Source organism: Quercus suber, unplaced genomic scaffold, assembly GCF_002906115.3.
Source record: "Quercus suber isolate HL8 unplaced genomic scaffold, Cork oak 2.0 scaffold_37, whole genome shotgun sequence".
NCBI lineage: Eukaryota > Viridiplantae > Streptophyta > Magnoliopsida > Fagales > Fagaceae > Quercus > Quercus suber.
In genome coordinates this window covers 868,560-890,538 of record NW_027069502.1, presented here as the reverse complement: position 1 = coordinate 890,538, position 21,979 = coordinate 868,560, and the positions used below count along the sequence as shown (strand labels likewise).

The 21,979-nt window shown below is 37.0% G+C and overlaps 1 protein-coding gene across 2 annotated transcripts; it reads right to left on the bottom strand.

Moving 5' to 3' along the window:
- Nucleotides 1-3,804: 3,804 nt before the first annotated feature.
- On the bottom strand, nucleotides 3,805-15,579 carry LOC112038346 (protein ESSENTIAL FOR POTEXVIRUS ACCUMULATION 1). Of its 2 annotated transcripts, none has more exons than XM_024071155.2 (10): nucleotides 15,354-15,579; nucleotides 11,402-11,523; nucleotides 10,340-11,251; nucleotides 10,148-10,259; nucleotides 9,872-10,057; nucleotides 8,707-9,504; nucleotides 5,707-8,443; nucleotides 4,963-5,156; nucleotides 4,816-4,875; nucleotides 3,805-4,435 (listed from the first exon to the last, which is right to left on the bottom strand). In XM_024071155.2, the coding sequence occupies exons 1-10, from the start codon at nucleotides 15,436-15,438 to the stop codon at nucleotides 4,050-4,052; spliced, it is 5,592 nt and encodes a 1,863-aa protein (XP_023926923.2). In that variant the 5' UTR covers nucleotides 15,439-15,579; the 3' UTR covers nucleotides 3,805-4,049. The 2 variants fall into 2 exon arrangements, with proteins under 2 accessions (XP_023926923.2, XP_023926924.2); XM_024071156.2 differs by having other exon boundaries at nucleotides 9,872-10,054.
- Between the last annotated feature and the right edge of the window lie 6,400 nt (nucleotides 15,580-21,979).

The following is a 21,979-nucleotide window of genomic DNA, read 5'->3' as shown; positions in this document are numbered from 1 at the left end:
ATCACTTTAAAGGGGTAAAAAATAAAAACATAACTATAATAATTTTTTTATTTAAAAAAACAAAAAAAAAATTTAATACCACCGTACCAACCTTAAGCTGAAGGATCATGGTGAAAGTTAAACTGCTTGTATATATCCCTTTTTCAAATAAGCCCATTAAATTGTGAGTTTTAATCACTTGTATATTGGAATGAATTTCTGTGATGGTTAAGAAAGATCATATGAAAATTGTGTGTAGTATTGATACTACAAATAAGCCTGGTATAAGAGGTTCTTCCTGATTGATTGTTATACAGGAAATATGATATCTGGTCACATTATGTATTGCCCTTCCTCATTGGCGTTCGTATGATGATGTGAATTTATGCAATTATGCTGTGTGCTGGTTTTAAAAAATTATTAGCGTTGGTTTTGGATGTGTATTTGGTTTAATCACTTTAAAGGGGTAAAAAATAAAAACATAACTATAATAATTTTTTTATTTAAAAAAACAAGCTTTAAAGAAACTAAAAAAAAATGATATTAGTGGTAGACCCAAATGATAATTAGTAAAAATATACCAAATTAACTGTTGTGGAAAAAAAAAATTGTTGTGATATTAAAGTGTATGGGTTGAGCTTAGTCTAATTCTTTTAATTATATATGATTTTTAGGAGAGTAAATTCAGCTACACGTCCTTCATTGTGAAGGAATTTGCATTGTGTACAAACATTCATTTTAAGCAAGTCAAAGACTTGCACACCACTCTGAGAAAAACAATTCCTAATGGAAGTAAATACAAGTTATGTATTGGATATTAAAAAGAATGGTTGATATTTGATTAGTTTTTGTCAAATAAATAATGAATTAAAAAAATAAAATAAAAAGTGTCAAATTAATAAAGAATTAAAAAAAAATGATGTGAAAATTTGTGATTAGTTTTTGTCAAATAAATAATGAATTAAAAAAAATTAAAAAGTGTCAACTTAATAAAGAATTTAAAAAAATGAAGTGAAAATTTGTGAGATTATCAAAGCTTATGTGGTTCCATGGCATGTAACGCAATTGCTGAAGTTTTGGAGAAGTTTTGTGAAGAGTCTGGGCAGAAAATTAGTCAAGGAAAATCCCATATATATTACTCTCCTAATGTTAGTGAGGGTGCGAAGGAGGAGGTTTGGGAGAAATTGGGGCTTAGTGAAACCGGGAACATAGGGAAATACCTTGGTTTCCCTATTCTACATAAGGGTGCCAATTGGAGGCAATACAATGATATTGTGGAGAGAGCCATGAATAAATGAGTAGGGTGGAAAGCAAATTTTTTATCCTTTGTCGGTTAGTCAATCTTGATTAAGTCTGTCATGTTTGCCATCCCCAACCATGTGATGCAAGGTGCTGCCCTCCCAGCCCATATTTGTGACAAATTGGATAAGGTTAATAGAGATTTTCTATGGGGCTCCACAAGTGACAAAAAAAGGATGCACTTGGTGGGCTGGAACAAAATTGTCAAATCTAAGGAAGAGGGTGGGTTAGGAATTCGAGCTGCAAGAGCAAAGAATATTGCTTTGCTTGTAAAATTAAATTGGAGATTGTACCATGAATAGGATGCAAATTGGGCTAGAATAATCCTGAAGAAATATTGTTCTGGTCTGAGAGTTAAGGCTAGTAATCCGAATAGTCTTCCATCATCTCCTAATTGGAAGGCCATTAAGGTGGGGTTCCCTGTGTTTCTGAAGGGTGTCTATTGGGGTATAGGAGATGGGTCGAGGATCAGATTTTGGTCAGATAGTTGGATAAGGGGTGCATCATTGAGGGAATTAATTGAAGGACCCCTTAACCAAGGCAACATTGATCTTACTGTTGCTAATTTAAGGAATGAGGATCGGTGGAATTGGGAGGCTACCTCTTTTGTTTTTCCTGAGGATATTAAGGATAAGATTAGAGCCATCCCAATTTGGAGTTGTGGAGTGAGAAGTGATTTCATCCTGTGGAAATCCTCAAAGGATGGGGAATTTATTGTCAAATCAGCCTATCAACTGGGTAGGCAAGAGGGAATCCCTGGGAATGCTTTCCAAGGTTCTTGGATTTGGAAGGTGGACATTCTTCCAAAGATTACCCATTTCCTATGGCTAAGCTTCCATGGCAGCATCCCTATGCATGGTGTTCTAGCTGCACAAGGTATAAATTGTGATAAGCTCTATTCCTTGTGCAAATGTAGTGAGGAATCTATTTCACATCTCCTACGTGACTGTGTTATAGTTCGTGATTTTTGGAAGAAGCTGGAACCTCCCCCATCCCTTATTAGCACCTTCTTTGATAGTCTTAAGGACTGGTTGAAGGTTAATAGCACAAGCAGAATTGTGCATAAAGCCTTAGTCCAATGGGGCACATTATTTCTCTTTGCTCTTTGGTGTTTGTGGAAGAACAGGAATAAGATTGTTTTTTAGAATACTACACCTAATCCCAACCTTCATAAGATCTGTATCCACCAGGCGAGGGAATACTATTTTTGTGTGAGCAAAACCTCCCTGCCAATTACGAAAGTTTCCATTTAAGTAAGGTGGAATAAGCCAGCTGCTGGGTGGTTTAAACTTAATACTGACGGGGGGGAATCCTAGCAAGGCAAGGGATGGAGGCATTATCAGAAATAGCCATGGTCATTGGGTTAAAGGGTTCTCAAGATCAATAGGGTATACTACTAGTATTATAGCAGAATTGTGAGCTTTAAGGGATGGTCTCACCTTAGCTATTCAATTAGGCTACCAGCAATTGGAGATTGAGCTTGACGCCAAGGTGGCAGTGGATCTCATAAACTCTAATTGCATTTCTAACAAAGTCTACACTCCTCTTTTGCATGACTGCAAGATGTTGCTAGGCCAACTGCAACAGGTCCGAGTAACGCATGTTTTTAGGGAAGCTAATAAATGTGTGGATTTTTTGGCTAAGAAGGGATGATGTTTGTAAAGTTGATTTTGCTATTTATGATCAACCCCCCCTCCCCCTTAGTGATTTGCTTCCTTTATTGTATAGATATGTTTGGTGTGTCCTTTTGTAGGCTGACAAGCCTAAACCTTGGTGTCTGTAACCAGTTAGTTTTTTAATAATACATCCTTTTAACCAAAAAAAAAAAAAAAAAGCTTATGTGGTATATAATATGAAAGAGTTTAAAAAAGGTCAAACGCCATCTTTATCTTCGCGCATGCATGTATATTTAAAAAAAAAAAAAAAAATTTATGGACGCTTGCCGTCTGCTAGGGTGCGGGGTGCCATTGCTTGAGACTTGAGTACTCACACAGCAGACCTGGCTCTACCCCAAAGGGTTGGGTACGGTTTTCCCAGGTAGGTCAGACGAATGTACGAGTGGGATTTTTTTTTTTTTTTTTTCCAGGTTTCAGGTTTAATACTGGGTGTGAGAGATTTTCATCCTTCAAAACCGTCCCAGCCAGGCAGCCAACTTTATTTTTTTAATTTTTTATTAATAATATGCTGTGTTGATATGATTTTTTTACACGATTGTTTAAATTTAATCATATATTGCAAATTGAACCATATGATCCAAATCATTTATTCGTCAATGCAATTACATTAATAAATTTAACTACACAACCTAAGTTACAACACTGAAGGGTTCTTTTAAGACTATATATTTTGCCACAACTTGCATTAAGTGTAAAATTGTGATTGAAATACACCCCTTACACATAGTTGTTACCTGGTAAAAAGTAATCCAATTACCACTTATTACATACTTAGATGTGGCAAAATGTGTGGTCATAGACTTTTTGCTCAAGGAACCGTAACACAATATACAGCAGAGAGAGGGCAAAATGAGGAAATAAAGTGCATGAATTAAGGTAACCTTGATTTAAAAATATACCTTGCTCAGGTTTGTGTGACCAAAAAACAGATAAAACAAAGTACCCTACTTCGGACTTGACAACTGCTTGAGCAGATATCAACAGTTCTGCCCAGTTGCTCTATGAAGGGAAACAAAAATCCTAGTGTCAAAAATCCATTTACAAACAGTTAAAGCCAAAACGTATTTACAATCGGCTCTAGATTGAGAACCACTCCTAATCTTCAGCACTCTGAATCTCACCCATCATGATCCGGTTGCTAACAACATTAAATCCCAAAACAGCGGGGCTAACCTTCTTTCCTTTCTTCCCCTTCTTTTTTCCTCCCCCTTTCATGGACCCATCAGGGCCCATTTTGGTATCTCGATCAATGTCCCCAACACCTGCATTGCCTGAACTCACATCTCTGGTACTGAATCCAGTGACCTGATCATTCCGACTTTGAAATGCAATTTCAAGGACATCCGCTGGTAATAACTCCTTGTAGTTGAGGAATTTGTCAATGAACTCATGATCAGGATCATATGATCCAAGGTTCTCAACCAGAAGCATCTCAGCCTCTGATCTGGACTGCTTCAAGCAAAATTCAAGGACACTCGTATCTAGCAAGTATGAAAGAAAAATGGCATTGCATTAGGTAAAACTAAAAGCTCATTACTTCTGGGCTCAAAAGCTAGCAAATTTAAAGATTACTGGACCAGCAAGTGTAATTTGAACCATTGAAACATTGCAAGAGGAACAAAACTAGGGCAAGCCATACCCAATTTTTTTTTTTTTTTTTTTAGAATTAAGAAGTGAGTTTTTGAACCAATAAGAGGGACAAGGGAGATATGAACTAATAACCTCCACTGAGTTGTACCAGGCTAATTGTGCTACCCTTGGGATTAGTATCCTTATTTTTCTGTAGCCAATACACTCAAATTTCATGTATTTGAAATATTTTACATATAAAATTTCAGGCAACGAGTGAAATCAAGCTTACCATTTGTCCCAATAAGCCTGAGACACTCAGTCTCGCACCAACCTCTGAAGTCCATGGCCTCTGGAAAGAGAAAAAAGACAAGTAAAAAAAAATAGGTTAATGGACAGTATATGTGATGAAAGGATAACCAATCATGCAAAGGTTTACCTGAATGATTGGTCATGGCATCTCTTTTCCCTTTTAGGTAAGCCTGGGCAGTGGCAGGTGAGGATGAAAGAGATTGTTCAGCGGATTTGCCACCAACTGATTTTTGTCGGCTTAACGATCCAGCTGAAGTTCCTTTGACAGGAGTACTTTTCATTACCCTATTGCCCTGGCTTGCAAGATGAGGGAAATCCACCCTGCTTACAGTAAAACAGCAAACTCTCACTTTTCAACAATTACAACCAAATCTCATCGGACTAATATATTAATAATATGAAAGACAAATGAGTATGGTTCTTAATTGCTTCAACGGATGGACATGATAGTAATAGTCAAAATCAAATGTAGCCAATGCAATATAGCTAACATGTGGGTGGAGGGTGAGGTCGTGACTTCAAAAGCCATTGGGTCTGTAACTTACCAGTAAAAATTAGTTGAGACAAATGCAAACCAATGACAAGATGCAGCATACATGATCTTTATAAACGTGACTATATTAAATTTTTTGATTAAACTCCCAGGTCTGATCTTTATAAAATGGCCATAGAGTGGAATAGCCAGACACACTTTCCACAACAGTGCCAAGTGGTTCAGAAGAAGGCTTTGTTAATACATTATATTGACAATGGGGAATGCCATCATTACTCCACAACTATCCCAGAAAAAGTTTCCATGGTATCTAATTCACTATTACTAGACACAATCCAAAACTAAATAATGTAAGATCAGAGAGTATAAAATTCATACTGCTTAGTTTCTTGCTTTGATTGATCAATTGGACCCCAAAATAGGTCATCATCTCCTTTATATTTTGACTGAGAAGCATGGGAATTGATTTGGATTGGAGATGCAGCTTTAGCAGGAGAAGCAGCAGAAAGAGACCATAATGGAGCACTGGTGCGGGCAGACACAGATGGCTGGGATTTTTGTGGAGTTGAGATCTGATTTGCAGCATGGGTAGAAGAGGCTCTTTTCTCCTGCTCCTTTTGGATGTCCCTTAAAGATGTAGGTTTAGTAGGCTTCCCAGAGTCAGTAGACCATGCAGGGGACGGGGAAGAGTTTGCTGACTCACCCTTCCAAAGAACAAAGTCTCCCAGAGAAGGCCCTGATGGGATGGCAGACAATAGTTCCTTCTCCTGCTGTGTTTGACGAGAGCTTTTGCCTTTCTCAATGGGACTTGAACCAACAATAACATCAGCAGAAGGTAGCGATACTGGGGCCTTAGCTCCAGCACCCTTAGATTTTGCTGACTTTTTGCGACTCTTTTTAGTGTCTTTAGCCTCAATAAAGTTATCATCATCTACAGATTCCAAATGGGTGGTCGTAACTTGTGGGGTAACCAGACTAGATACACTGTCAGGAACATTTACATCTCTTTCACTAGACTTCGCCAAAACTTCTTCTGCCAATATATCATGTAAATGGCTCTTCTTGCTCTTTTGATTCACAGAGCCTACAGATTGCCCTAGACCTAACTCGGTATTCCCTGCATCTTTGTGAGATTCTCTAGATATTTTTGAGTCTGGATTGGCCACAACTCCAGCCCAAGGAGTTGACAAACTCATGGAGTTGACAGAAGTTGTGATCTCAGATACCGCCATTTCCGTATGTGCCTTCCTTTGTTCTTCCTGTTGAATTTCCAACAATGACTTAGGCTTGAAACCAGGAGCCGGCTTCCAAGCTCGTTGTCCAGTATGTGTCTGGGTATTCTGCACTGAGGCAGACCCAAGTACTCCCAATTCACTCTTGACTTCAACAGTTCTGCTGTCATCTGCCAAAACTCTTGCAGGCATAAAGCTTTGTCCTTGCTGGAATCCCACACTTTCCATAGTAGCAATTTCAACTTTCGCGTCTCTGTTATCTCTTGTCCTCTGCGGAGATGTTCCATATAGTGCATCTCCAGCATCAAGGTCTGTCTCGACACTCTGCTTATTAATTTCAGATTGCTTTAATTGCAGAAGCGAAGCCTTAGGTCCTTCCTTTACCTGGTCAGAAGAGGAGTGTGACTTGGAAGACTTTTGCTTCTTAGACTTCTTCTCAGAAGCTTTTCTTGGCTCACGCACTTCAACATTCTTAACTTCTGTCACCATAGAGGGCTCTTGATGTTCTTCAAGCAAACCAGTAGGCTGAACCTTTGCATCATTGGTATGCTCAAGCGCAGGCACTTCACTCTCACAAATTCCTGCTGATGACACAGCAACAGCACTTGTAGGAGGTATGGATACTGCAATATGTTCAGTGGTCACAGCCACGACATTTCTGTTGGCCCTTAAAGTGTCATCTGACGTCTGCTCCAGAGTTCTAGGATCATGCAATTCAGAATCAGGGACAGATTTCTGCACAAGCTGAGGCTCCTCCACAGATACATTCATGGTTTCAAACAAAGGAGAGGTTTCAACAAACGAAGACCTCGGCAACAATTCTTTATGACGGGTATCAGCAGTTTCTTTTGGAACAGCAGCACCCCAAGTTTTTTGAGGTGTAATATTCCCAAATAATTGATGAGGTAGATTTAAAGAAGAGGCTTCAGGACTTGTGCTATAATTGACATCCTGATTAACTTGTGGAGGCAATTTCACAAAGTTAGTATTGTGGTCATCTTGCATACTGGGAATTGGCATCCGTGGCCCTACCTGGAACATCTCTGGAGATGGCTGTAGCCGAGAAGGATCAACAGATGCATTCCCTGTTGGTATTGCAGCTGCCTGTAACTGTCCAAAAGATGGCTCACCAAAATGCTGGTGAGGTTGATGCTCTGACAGAACCTGAGAAAGTAATTGCTGTTGTTGCCGTAATAACTGTTGCTGCTCCTCCTGTTTCTGTTGCTGCTTAAGCAATAAGAGTTTATCCAACAATAACATCTGCTGCGTTGGAACCGGTGCCTGCGAATGTAACTGCAACAAGTACTGTTGTTGCAGCATATTTAATACTTGTGGATCTTGTGACAAACCAGATGATAGTAACTTTTCTGGAGTAAAAATACCAGATGGATTTTCTATAGCTTGGGCAATTGGATTTGTTAAAGATGGTTGGTTTTGTGGTTGCAGCCTCTGTTGTTGGATCCCGAAAGCTTGGGGAGGGAAATTCTGATCATGATGAAAGTCAATCTTATTCTGAAGTGGATCTGTTCCACCTTGGACAGGAAAATTCGACCAACCAGCAAGACCATTATTTCCACCAGAAGATGACCGGTCAGATAAGCCTTGGACAAGGGACAAGAAGTCAGCATTTTGAGGATGAGGCTGAATAGGATTGTCGTTGATGGAAGATAGAAGCTTTGAATGTGGCGTTGGGGAGTCTGGGACAACATCGGACTTTGAAACCAAGGATGCAGCATCTCTTCCGGGCCAATATGGATAAGGATTTGTTAAGGACCTCTGCCGTTCAAGAGCCATTCTCTTTGCCAACAAGTAAAGGTTGTTTCCACCATCTACTCCCGAAGGGGGCATACTATTAGAATTATTTCCACTATATCCTTGCATACCTACAAATTAAACAAAATTATCCAAGTGAAATTAACCTGCTATATGGTAATGATAAATGGCTTGGCTAAAGTATAACATGCCCTTGCATTTTTTTTAATTGTTAAGTTATACAAACACCTTGTAGATTCAGAACCCATGACCTCAGATTCCATCAATTCTTAAAAGAGAAGTATCATTTGAGATAGAGCTCATTGGCCACAATATGCACTTACATTTACAATCCAAAATATATTTAAAAAGAAAATTCATAAAGAAAACAAACCTTCAGAAAAGGCAAACTTCTCCAGTGGTGAACTGCTCATACTACCAGACATCAGTGACTCCAGAAATCTATTCTCAGCTTCTGTTGTCGAACCTTGCCCTTGCCCTTGCCTTTGCCTGGGTTCGCTCCTCATAATATCAATTTCATTTAAGCCAGTGTGAAGGTTACCAAAGGTACTGAAGTTTGGCCTGCTAGATGCATCTGCAAATTCGTTCTGTTTTGGTGCAGTAAATCCAGGTGGTGGCCCAGCTTTAGCTCGTAAATGAGGCATAACATCACCAAGTGACGACCACGGCAAATCACTTGGGCTTATACTGACTGGCAAATCTAAGCCAAAATATCCGTTCTCAAACCATGAAATAATATCACTCCCACTAAAAGGACCTTGAATTCTTCCCTGTGGATCTTTATAATAAAGCACCAACTCCTCTGGAGAAGACTGAGCAGCTTTCCTGGCTTCATGTTCCTTGTCCATTACTCCAGATAGCTGTCTCTTAAGAATGGGATCCTCACGGGATTGCCACTTGGTTTCGTCTTTTGTTTCAGATGGGTTACCCAAATTACTTTCCCGATCATTAGTTGGTTCCTTGGATGAATCTGACCAGCCCATATCAGAGGACCTTGACCTGCCATCATTTGTAATCTCTCTCCAATCATGCAAGGTGTTATGTGAGCGTTCCCCCAGTGCAGGGGCTCGCCATGTGGTGGCAGGAACAGAAGAATTCCCTGGGAGACTTGATTCCCTACAAATGGGCACATCCTCGACCTTCCTATAGGCATCACTATCTTCTCTAAAACCTGGAGATAGAGAATACAAAGAAACACCATAACAATACACACTTAAATGGAGACATGTTTTTATTCTTATGAGATACAGATAGTGTACCATCTAAATATTAAGAAAAGAAGGATCTCAACTCCAACCCAAATCACACATTAAAGTTGAAACCAAAATAGCCAGGGTCCACATTGCTATGGAACTCAGAAAATAGCAACAGATTTTTTTTCAAAAAAAAAAAAAAAAAAATAAAAAAATAAAACATAAAATTCAACCTAAATCAAGAGTTGAACCAAATTAAATTATTATAATCTTGCAAAGCATGTGTAATCAGACCATATGGAAAAGTGGGTGCTCTTTTTCTTTTTTATTTTGGCATCAGCATACCTTCGGCTTTAAACTTGTTATCAGAGAATGTCTTATGATCCCATAGGGTTTCCATTTTTGAGTTGGTTCCAGGATAGTGTGCGTGCCTTTCATAGGAGGAGCCTTCCGCAGAACCAACTCTTGAATTGTCAGTGCTTTCATCTTTGTAATCATCAAAAGCAGGTGGTATATCCTCCCTACTTCCTGCTGAGACAATACAGTACCAATAAAAGTTAACCCTAACCTAAAAATATGTGCAAGTTACTATTTTAAGACATCTTGGTAATGTGAACATACCAAGCTTGGTCCGTCTTGACTGTGTAAAATCTGTTGATGTCCTTCCATCTTTAGTTATCTGTGGTGCACCACTACTTACAACGTCCCCTTTGTCAATTCCCTTTAGAACAGCCTACTCAAGAAGAAATAAATCAAATCAACTGCTGAGAGTATCAAAAGTATTCACAAAAAATAACTCATAAATAAAATTACCAATTCCTCAGAATCTGGTGCACATAATGCCAAGGGCTCTAGTGGTCCATCTTGCGTAAGGTAAGGCCCTTGTGCAATCCCATCAACTAATTTTCGATTTGAACTCATATCAGTCATTCTGTATACGTCAAGCAACCTTGTCCTACTATATCTTAAGCGGTAAGGCTCCCCTTGACTACTCTCAACTGAGTCTGCCCCAGTTCCTAAAGGTTGAGAACGCATGTTTATGGAGCTGCCACCATAGCTGCCTCGTCCACGTCCAAGAGAAAAGGTCGGGGGAGTACTTTCCCCACGCCCACGACCATGAGAAAATGTAGGAACTTGTTTGTTTGGTGTTAGGCTTTGGTGATGCGGAGGCTCCCCCCGTCCTCGGCTTTGTAAGGAACTAGATCTCCATGGCCGATAATGATCCCCCTCCCTCTCATCCTTTCCATGATTGGCAACATGAGACAACCCCTTTTCAACATGCACATCACCATCTTTGCTAGAGTCAAGCCACTTCTCACGCAAACTTTCAGTCTCCTTATCATCAGGCCCCCAACGTGTGTTCCATTTACTCTCACGTCGTTGATCATGATTGGCATCCTTGTTACTCGAGTCAGACCACCGGTCAGATGGAACACGACGTATTTCTCCAGGGTGCCTTGTAGACGAATTTTCCATCCAACGATCCGCCCTACGAATGTCACCAAGGTCTTTGTCTCCATCCCTCCAACGATCTTTGCGGATGGAGGAATTAGTGTCTCTTTCTTCATCACGCCAGCGATCACGGCGACCACTTTCCATATCAAGCAAAGATGGCCTGAAAACATCCTTTTTCTTATGGGTTTCATGCATGTCCTCACCATTTCCCGATGACTTCATGATATCTGAGCGATTGCCATAAGCTGGATGGGGGCTGAAATGGTTTTCCTGAATTAAGGAAAAAAAAATGAGGTAAGATCACATGCTGATAACATATACATCCCAGTAAGTGAAAACATGGCACATATAAACTTTTGTCTGAAAGTATGCCCACTTTTCAGGCAGATAAATATACTGTTAAAAGTAGTGACAACACACCACATTTCCTATTCCAGGCTTACTCTCCCCTGGCTTTGGAAGAAGCCACTGTGGTGAAAGTGGAATAACATTGTCAGGCCCTTGAAGTAAAATTGGAATAGCATTGTCAGACCCTTGAACATCTGCACAAATCAAACAGAAAGACCAATTATAATAACAATTTGAGCCAACCTTTGATGGGGACAGGGTCAACCCCAGATATGGGCAACCAACTGCAAGGCACAAGTTACTTATATCGCCAAACTAGCCCTTGAAGGTAATAATAACATTAAATTTAAAACAAAAAAAATTGAAAATTAACCAAAGCAGAATCTGGAAGGTCGTACATGACCTTGAATGATTGACACCACAAACACACAGTATCACATTGCTAATAATAGAATCACTCATCTTCACAAAAATAAACATAAAATTTTTTGTTAGAACCATAGTAAAGCATTAGTCAGTAATGTGACGCGAGATAAAGCACCATAATGGATTTAAATGCCAAAAATAAAGGGGTCTTTTTTTCTTTTTTTTCTTTTTTTTTTGGTGAGCGGAGTAAAGGCATTTATTAAGAAGAGATCACCCTAAGTATGATAAAGCTACAAAGGAAATCATGAAAACTTTTTATCTTCAAAACTATGTAGTATAGTAGAAATTTTTGGTTTTGCCGTACAATTCGAACTCTACAACAAGAGTAAACACCAGAACTACTTTAAGGTTACAAAATATACTTTATGTCTATCCCACAGAACCATAATGCATGATTTGTAACTAATAAATTACCAATTTTTTCAAAAGCTTAAATGGTTAGAAAATGGAAAGTTTAATCTAATACTCCACCTTCAAGCGTAGGCCTAAACCACCCTTATTAAGTGGGGCCCAACAAATGGGGATTTTTTAAATGGGAGGTAATATGGAGGCAAAGTTAGAACCCAAGCCCTCCTACCCTGATACCATGACAAATTACAAATTGTCCTAAAAGTTTAAACTGTTACGAAATTGCAGAATTTAATCGGTTGATCAAACAGAGACTCTCATCATAATAGCAAAAAGGGCAGGCCAAGAACATAATGATTGATCCACAACCCACCCATGCATTTACAAGAGTTCAGTCAAACACCAATTTATATTCCTATTTGATGGTCCCCCTTTGAGTAATAATCATCAATGAAAACTATTGTATAAAAGGTCCCACCCAACTTCCAAGCACTGAAGAAAAATATTTTATACAAAAAATAAATACAACAGAGAACTGCAATGCTTCAATCAGTAACTCAAGTACTCAACAAGCCATGTTTCATAAAGTCTAGGCCACAAACAAAAGATGGATTCTTTACAATTATTTAGAGCTCGACTATGTTGTCCAACAACACTTTTACCATTTAGACACCTTAGATTTAGTTGGTGTCACAATATAAATCAAAAGCTAGCAACAGTGGCTCCCATAAGACCCTGACCAACAAATAAAGAGTAAATATCATCCAATCAAGAACAACAACTCAAAATAGTACTGGATAACAAAGATCCCAAGCATCAATACATGTAACAATCTTGCAAAAATGATCTTGTGGATCTACGAAGGCCATAGCAAATGCACTAAATAAAATTAATAATAATAAAACTCTAAGGAAACATTATATCTCGGTCCCTTCCATCTTAGGTGAATACACAATAAATGTATTTCATTGTTTTTCCCCAAGTCATCTTATTCTTCCCTATTTCCCTCATTACAAACTTCTTTTTTTGATGATTTGATAATCGGGGGTTGGGAGATTCAAGGGTTGGGGGGATTTGAATCTCCGTTGGAAACACTAGAAGGTGTCAACCAGTTGAGCTACAAGGCTCTTGGCATAAACTAATTAACAAACAATCAAGCAATCACATTTTTAGTATAGAAGGGAAGCCTGGTTTCAATCAAATTATTATTATTATTATTATTATTTTTCAATAACTAGATTCCAACCAAATTATACATATCTTTCTGAGTGGCTTTAAAAACTTTCCAAGAAATCATCAAGGTTTAAAGTGTATCTACAGCTACTAAGCAAATTACTTAATCACAGCATACAAAAAATACAGGAACTAAATTTCTAATATACAGAAACAACAAATCATAAATAGCTAACAAATTAATAGGTGTGACATTTTTTGTAACCAAATTTTAATAAACAGGAGTTTTTATGGCAATGCCATGGTGGATTAAGAATATTTTCCTTTCACTTTTGGCTCAACAAATACACGGCATTGTACAAATTAGATAAAATATACAGTTGCCACTGCATTTACCAAACAGAATGGTTAAAAAAAAAAATAAAGCCCTCCTTGTCTATATTATGATCTTAATGAAAGGTTAACCCACTGGTTAAAATGAATAAGAAATTCCAACCATGACATTTTCTTGACAGAGAAAAACTTAAGAAACTAGGTTGAAAATGAGAAGTTCATAGATGCGACCAAAATATATGGCATTCAATGCCTGAATGAATTTCAAATGTGTGAAACTATGTAAAACCTTGCGGATAAAAAATGCAGAATTTTCACATTGTGAAGCTATATAAATTTCCCCTGGATTCTAATGTCTTCTTTCCAATCAACCCTCAGCATATAAAGATATAGCAATATTTATGAGTCAAATGCCAGCCTTCTAAACAAGATATTTTTGCTCCAAAATTCTAGAACAAAACAATGAAATTGTGTGGAGTTATAAGACACTATAGAGCAAAACGATCAAAGAACATCTTTTCAATATTAAAAAGATTAGCTATAACAGCAAGACCTCCACTTTGATACTTTTCATAAGTTGGGCCACAACCCATGTTTAGGTACTTAGAATACCTAATTTCTAGCTCCCAAATCCCAAGAAATTTGTTGCATGATCAACTCTCCTTACTCTTAGAATTTTCTCTCTGCTTTCCAACTTCTTTTCTGGACTAATCCAACTTCACTATAACAATAGCTACCATTCCAAATAGATGAGTGGGAATGAACCAGAGTAGAGAGTGAGCAAGAGCTAATACAACTTGCATAAAACAAACAATGAATAGGGAAGCCATAAACTACAAGGCAATGAACAAAAACCCATTTAAATGGCAGTCCACTAATGGGCAACAACTAAGAACTAACTTAAAGTGCAGCATATAAATAAGGAGCTTGTTCTTAGAGACTCTGCCCCTTTGATATCATGCTGCAACTGCAAAAAGTTCCCAAGCAACACATATCAACTGCAACAAGTCCCCAAGCAACACAAATCTCAACACGTACACGGAAACGAGTTTGAATAAAATTTAAGCCATAATGCCACCATTTGCAGTCAAATGCCATAACACAATTTATCCCAGACACTGGCTTAAACGCAAAAAAGTTAAAATCCCTGAAAAATCTCAAATTGAAAATAATGTTCTCTATTCAAAGAATCGCCTGCAGTACATCGCGCTTGAATTCTTCACAGTAATGTTGCAACTTCCGAAAATCAAACAAGACGATCAGCTTAGTAAAACCCTTAAGTAACCAAAAAAAATAAAAAACCGATCTTTCCAATGCAGTGACATTGAGTGTAGCATAAAATTCAAGATAAAGACAACAAACAAACAAACAGCCTTTTTACACTTTTGAAATTAATTAAAAAAACTCAAAAAAATTAAAATAGCATTTTTTTAGCTAATGCAAGTATCAGTAACTAACTATTTCGAAGCAAGATTATTTTCCTCTTCGTTCCAAGAATCAAAACGATAATAGCGAAACGCATTACCTTACACAAACCAAAACCCTAAGTCCAAGAAACCTAAACTCAATGCCTATACTTATTCACATCAACGGAGGGACGCATTTTTCTATGCAGTAAAATCAACAAGAACAGCTCGCATCACTCAGCAAAGCTAGGGTTTTGTGCGGAACCGAGAATCACGGCGAGAAAGAATCGAAAACGAACAAAATTGAAGCTTCGGAGAATTAGAACTCGAAGCAATACCTTTGGAGATCTGCTGGGGCGGCGGCGTGACGGAGAGGTGGTGGTGGTTGTGGCGGCGGGAATCGGAGTCGGTGCGGTCGGCCATGGATGATCGGCGAAAGCTTCTTTTCTTGTGCTTTAGATAGTTAAAAACGCTTGAAGGAGGTGTGGAGAGAGCAAATGCACGGAGGGGAGAGGAATATAGGTTAACGCAAAAATGGAAGATAAATGAGTGGGTGTAGGATAAGGGATTGTCACTATCACGGCGAGAAAGAATCGAAAACGAACAAAATTGAAGCTTCGGAGAATTAGAACTCGAAGCAATACCTTTGGAGATCTGCTGGGGCGGCGGCGTGACGGAGAGGTGGTGGTGGTTGTGGCGGCGGGAATCGGAGTCGGTGCGGTCGGCCATGGATGATCGGCGAAAGCTTCTTTTCTTGTGCTTTAGATAGTTAAAAACGCTTGAAGGAGGTGTGGAGAGAGCAAATGCACGGAGGGGAGAGGAATATAGGTTAACGCAAAAATGGAAGATAAATGAGTGGGTGTAGGATAAGGGATTGTCACTTACCGTTTAGGTTAGAAAAAGGTGTGAGATTTTTTGATGTCTGACCACCTCTCAGTTTATGTTCGACGAGTTCTACTGTTTCTCTGGTGTATTATCCACACGCGTTGGAATATCAAGTGGATAACACGGTTTGGGATGAAATTACGGGTTTGGGTTTGATGTCTTTGGGAAGGTTACTTTCGTGTTATGTACGCGACTTGGTGGTGGGGAGGAATAGACGGTCCAATGTGAATTATATCGTGTGTTGGGGGTTTATTGTGTGGGGTGCGCACTGCGCCATTAATCCGCCGTGTTAGGAATTTCAAACGACAGCATTGTATGACTTTTCTTTTGGGTTGTGGCTTTTGGGATTTTTTTTTTTTTTTTTTGTTAAATCGTAAACTAGTTTCTAAACTTTGACGGTATTTTAGGATTTTAATTTTACCTTTGGAGTGCTTAGATTTTACACTCAAAAATTTTAGGGTTTAAATTTTACTCTTAAAGTTTTATTTTGTTTTCATCAGCAACTATTTCCATCCATATTTTCTATTAAGGCTGTGTTTGGTAACACGTAAAATATTTTTCAAATATAAAATACTTTCAAGTAAAAATATTTTCAAGTGTTTGGATGTATTTTGAAAATTGCTTTAGAAAATATTTTTCAGGTGTTTTGTTGCATTCTAAAAATGCTTTTTTCTGCTAGTTTCTCATGTTATCTCAGCTTCCAAACAAATTTTATAATAGAAAATTTCAATATATAAACTTAAATAAACAATACTCAAAACAAAACCATTCATTAAACATCATTATCATCGGTCAAACTGAGAAAGGAAGGAAGAAAGAGTGAGTGATTAAAGGAAAGAGAGAGAGAGGTAGATCGAGAAAGAGATAGAGATTGATCATGGATGGGTTGATCTAAAGGCGACGACGACAAGATCAAGAGAAAAAAATGACGAGATCGGTCATGGATGTGTCAATCTAGAGACGACGACGAGAGGAAAAAAATACGAGATCGATCATAGGTGGCAACGACAAGATCATGAGGAGACAATCCAAATTGTAGGGCTTGCATGCATGACAGCAGAGCTATGGGTGGGTGGGTTATTTTACGATCAAACACATTAATTTTTAGTTTGACCTTATATGCCTGAGTTGCCAAACAACATCATCGGTGTTTAATGTTTTCCAATTTTCCTTTACACCCAAAACAAACACAACCTAAATGCCGCATAAACTTGTCATTCGTGTTTAGTTCATTCAATAAATTGTTTAATTTATTTATGCTACAAAAATGATAAACATCATTTTATTTGATAAACTAAACATGTGTGGCACTAAACAAAACAAAAAAAATGGACGGAGAGGTTGTTGATGCAAACATAATAGAACTTCAGGAGTAAAATCCAAATATTCCTAAATCTCGTGTTTAGTTCATTTAATAAAATTATTTAATTTTTTCAGGTTACAAAAATATTGTGACATTATTATATTGGATAAACTAAATATGCGTGGCAAATTTATGTGGCACTAAACAAAAAATATGGACAGAAAGGTTGTTGATGCAAACATAATAGAAATTCAAGGATAAAATCCAAACACTCCTAAATTTTAGGAGGTAGAATCCAAATTTTAAAACGTCATAGTGTATAATCCATAAAATCTAAACACTCCTAAGTTTCAGGAGGTAGAATTCCACTTTTAAAACGTCATAGTGTATAATCCATACACCAAAAAACTTTAGCTTTTTTTAATTAAAAAAAAAAAAGGGGATCTTGGATACGTGATCATTAGAGATGTCATTCAAATGCTATGTTTGTTTGTAATAAAATGTTTTTTTCTCCCATCATTTTCAAGTGGTTATTTCAATAAAAGCTTTCATCCCTAAATATGTTTTTGGTTGTTTAATATAGTTGTAGAATTTGAAAAATGGTTTATGCCCAAAAAGATTGTAAAACATATTCTCAAAACATCTCTCTCGCTCACTTTGAAGCCGAGCCCCCTATCTTTTGTAATAATGTGCTCCTCTAGTAACCCACCAAACTCAGTCGAAGGAGGTGGCGGCGGTGCCAACATCAAGTCGTCGTCTCTTGCTCGTTTTATCATTTCTTCACACTTTACCATCCCTTAATTGTCCGCAATTTGATTGTTGAAGTCATCATTGTCGCTACTTTGCTACAATCCACCCATTCAAAGGTGTCGTTACTTTGATGTAGTCCATCCCCACTGAAGACGTCATCCCATAATGCAATTTAGTAGGTTAAAATTGTAATTCAAGAAAAAAAAAAAAAAAAAAAAAAGCTAGCAGATAAATTTTTTTTCCTAAAAATTAGCACACTCTCTATTTAAATATATCTCATGCACGTTTTACATTTTTCACTAAAAACTAACACACACTAAACTCAATAGTTTACTCAATTTCAAATCCTATAGTTTTTTAAACATTCTTTCTTGTGTAACATCACTAACAATAGATAAATTCAAATTGAAAAATTACATTAAACTCGAAATAAATAAATAAAAAAGCCTCATCGCACGAGTGGAGCGCGTGTGATGAGGCTAGTTATTATTATTATCATTTGAAAAAATTGCTAGCATTTGGGTGTGCCTAAGTTGATTTATGTATAATTTGTTGTAATTTGCTTTGACCTAGTGTGAAACACTGAATTGATATATTTAATCATTTAGTAATTTTTTCTTTTTTTGGAGCCAAACACTGACCAACAAAAAAAAAAAAAAAAAACTCAAGCATGTTCAAGAATCAAACTAATTAACCAAACACTAGAAAACAATTGTTTTTAGCATTTTTTTGTTGTAAACTATTTTACAGGGAAACAAAATCGTAGGCTAAGTAAAAAATGGTATGATTCATTAAAAAGAAATTAATGGTATGAAATGTATAAGCATTACAAAATCATCCAATCAACATTCCCCAACCAAAATATAACCAAAATTATCTACAATAAGATATTTTAACTTATTTTTGAGCCTCAAACATCGCAATACAAATCATTAAGGCTATGTTTGGCAATATGTAAAATATTTTCCAAGTGTAAAATATTTTTAGTTGAAAATATTTTACGTAAAGGAAAACATTTTCTGTTGTTTGACTGCGTTGTGAAAATTACACAAGAAAATTATTTCTTGCGTTTGGTCTTGATGTAAAAAATCTATTTTCAGAAAATGTAAACCCAAGCTAGCCACCACCACTAAGGACAAGCACAACCCACTACCACCCACGCAAAATCTAGATCGGGAAGAGGGAAAAAACCGCCACCATTGCTCCATTGCCGTCACCACCCACAAAAAATCCACCACCACCCACACAAAACCCAAAAAAAAAAAAAAAAAAAAAACTCAAGCATGTTCAAGAATCAAACTAATTAACCAAACACTAGAAAACAATTGTTTTTAGCATTTTTTTGTTGTAAACTATTTTACAGGGAAACAAAATCGTAGGCTAAGTAAAAAATGGTATGATTCATTAAAAAGAAATTAATGGTATGAAATGTATAAGCATTACAAAATCATCCAATCAACATTCCCCAACCAAAATATAACCAAAATTATCTACAATAAGATATTTTAACTTATTTTTGAGCCTCAAACATCGCAATACAAATCATTAAGGCTATGTTTGGCAATATGTAAAATATTTTCCAAGTGTAAAATATTTTTAGTTGAAAATATTTTACGTAAAGGAAAACATTTTCTGTTGTTTGACTGCGTTGTGAAAATTACACAAGAAAATTATTTCTTGCGTTTGGTCTTGATGTAAAAAATCTATTTTCAGAAAATGTAAACCCAAGCTAGCCACCACCACTAAGGACAAGCACAACCCACTACCACCCACGCAAAATCTAGATCGGGAAGAGGGAAAAAACCGCCACCATTGCTCCATTGCCGTCACCACCCACAAAAAATCCACCACCACCCACACAAAACCCATCACCACCCACAAAAAAACCCATCACCATTCACACAAAACCCACCACCACACCACACAAAATTCACCGCTGCCCACTAAAATGCCACCACCCACACCACACAAAAACCACCAAAACACCACCATCCACACCACCACAACAACAACAACAAAATCAAAGATCAAAGAAAACGAAAATCACACACAAAACCCAGTTGGGGGTTTGGTTTGGGTTAGAGAAAAAAAGTGAGATGAGAGAGAGAAGACACTGGATCAATGACATGAAGTGTCCAATCTGGCCTTGGTTGGTCAAAGGGCAAGAGAGAGAATGCAGATCGGCGAATGGTGGCAACGAGATCAAAAGGAGATGATCTAATCCAAAGGGCGGCGGTAACAAGATCGAGAGAAGGACGAGGCGATCTAGAGCGTGGTGGTGTCAAGCTTCAGGCGGTGGCGATGATTAGACTTGGTTCAATCTTTCTCTCTATTAGCTGGAAATGGTTTGAAAGTAAAATAGATGTGTAATCTATTTTACACTTAAGGTCCACATATTTTACGGTTAATGAATGAGATTTTCGGTTTGACCAAATTTTCTGAGCATCCCAAACAGCAAGTACAATGTAAAATGTTTTCTTGATTTCCTTTACAACTAAAACAAACGCAGTCTAAAGTTTGGATGTCCACAATTGTGACTCACCTCAACAAATAAAACTAATCATATATGATAATAATATAACTTGCTCCACCCTCCCCTAAAAATTACTATAACTTTTTACTGGAGTTATGATGTATCTTTGTGTTATAACCTAAAACTTTTTTCCCTCTCCTTTGTGCGTGTGTTTTTGTTTCTTAAAAAAAAAATTGATTTAAAACAAACCATTTGATTTTGATGTTAGTTAAATTAGTAAACTTCATTTTTTGGGTTCTATTCACGCTTGGTTTAGACTTGAAGTTTGGCGTTCACCAAGTTGGAGTTCAATTACAATAGTTAACACCCTACTTGTCTTTTTTTTGAGGGACAAACACCCGACTTGTTGGCAACACGATAATGGGAGGCAACATGCATATAATAAGATTGGATAAATAAAGTTTTTTTTTTTGGTAAACTAGATAAATAAAGTTTGAGACGTTAAAAGGATACCTTATTTTGAGATCTTAAAATATGCATATAATAAAGTGCTTTAAAAAACTTTTCGCACACGCATTTGGTTAAAATGCATAATAACATAATACGCACACATTAAAAAAAGCATAATAACACAGAAGATCTAAATGCAAAACTTGCAACACAAAATGCATTAACCATTGTATACCGCCTACATTATGTTGAAGGTTTAATACTTGATATGGGCGTGTAGTGTAGTTTATTTCATGGTGACAGAAGGAGAGTCTTCAAATTTCATAAGTAAATTGCTAATATTTATTTATTAATTATGTGTTATTTTAAAAACACAAAAATGAATGATTTTATGGACTGAATAATAAATAATATTCATGATGATATTAATTTTGACATGCATTTATGTATGCTACGAAGAAGGAATAATATCAACTAAAAAATGATTTTATATTATTGTTACACATGTCATGACACACATAGAACTATGAAATCGAATTCTCATCTGAATATCGGTGACTCCAAATATCAAGTCATCATGTATCATGGTTGTATATTGGTATCATTGTTGACTATATATTTTTATTAATAATGATAATCTTATTATTAATTTTCTCAATGGTCATGAATTTAATTACACAAAACAAGCTGGGGCTCCGTTCACGTTGGGGACAACGAGGTACAGGTCCAGGTCCATGATTTCTGAGATGGAAAGCTATATATGTTAAAAGAAATGCCTTCTTTTTTTTTCTTTTTTCTTTTTAATGAAATAAAACAAAGCCCATATAAGCAGCAGAGTGGGCTATATATTAATGTCTAATACGAAAAATAATTGAGTAATGTAACGTAGTAAATTTCATTAGAATGAGAAGAGTGCAGCTTAATTGGACACAGCTCAGATTGAGCAACTTAACTCAGTACGTATGCTATCATGGTTTTCAGACTTAAACCGTTTAATGAACCATTAAAGTGAGAAATTTAAGGTTTTGAAGGTTGGACTGAAGTTGAATTGAGGTCAACCTAAGATGATGTCATAATTAATTTAATTAAAAAAAGAATATATT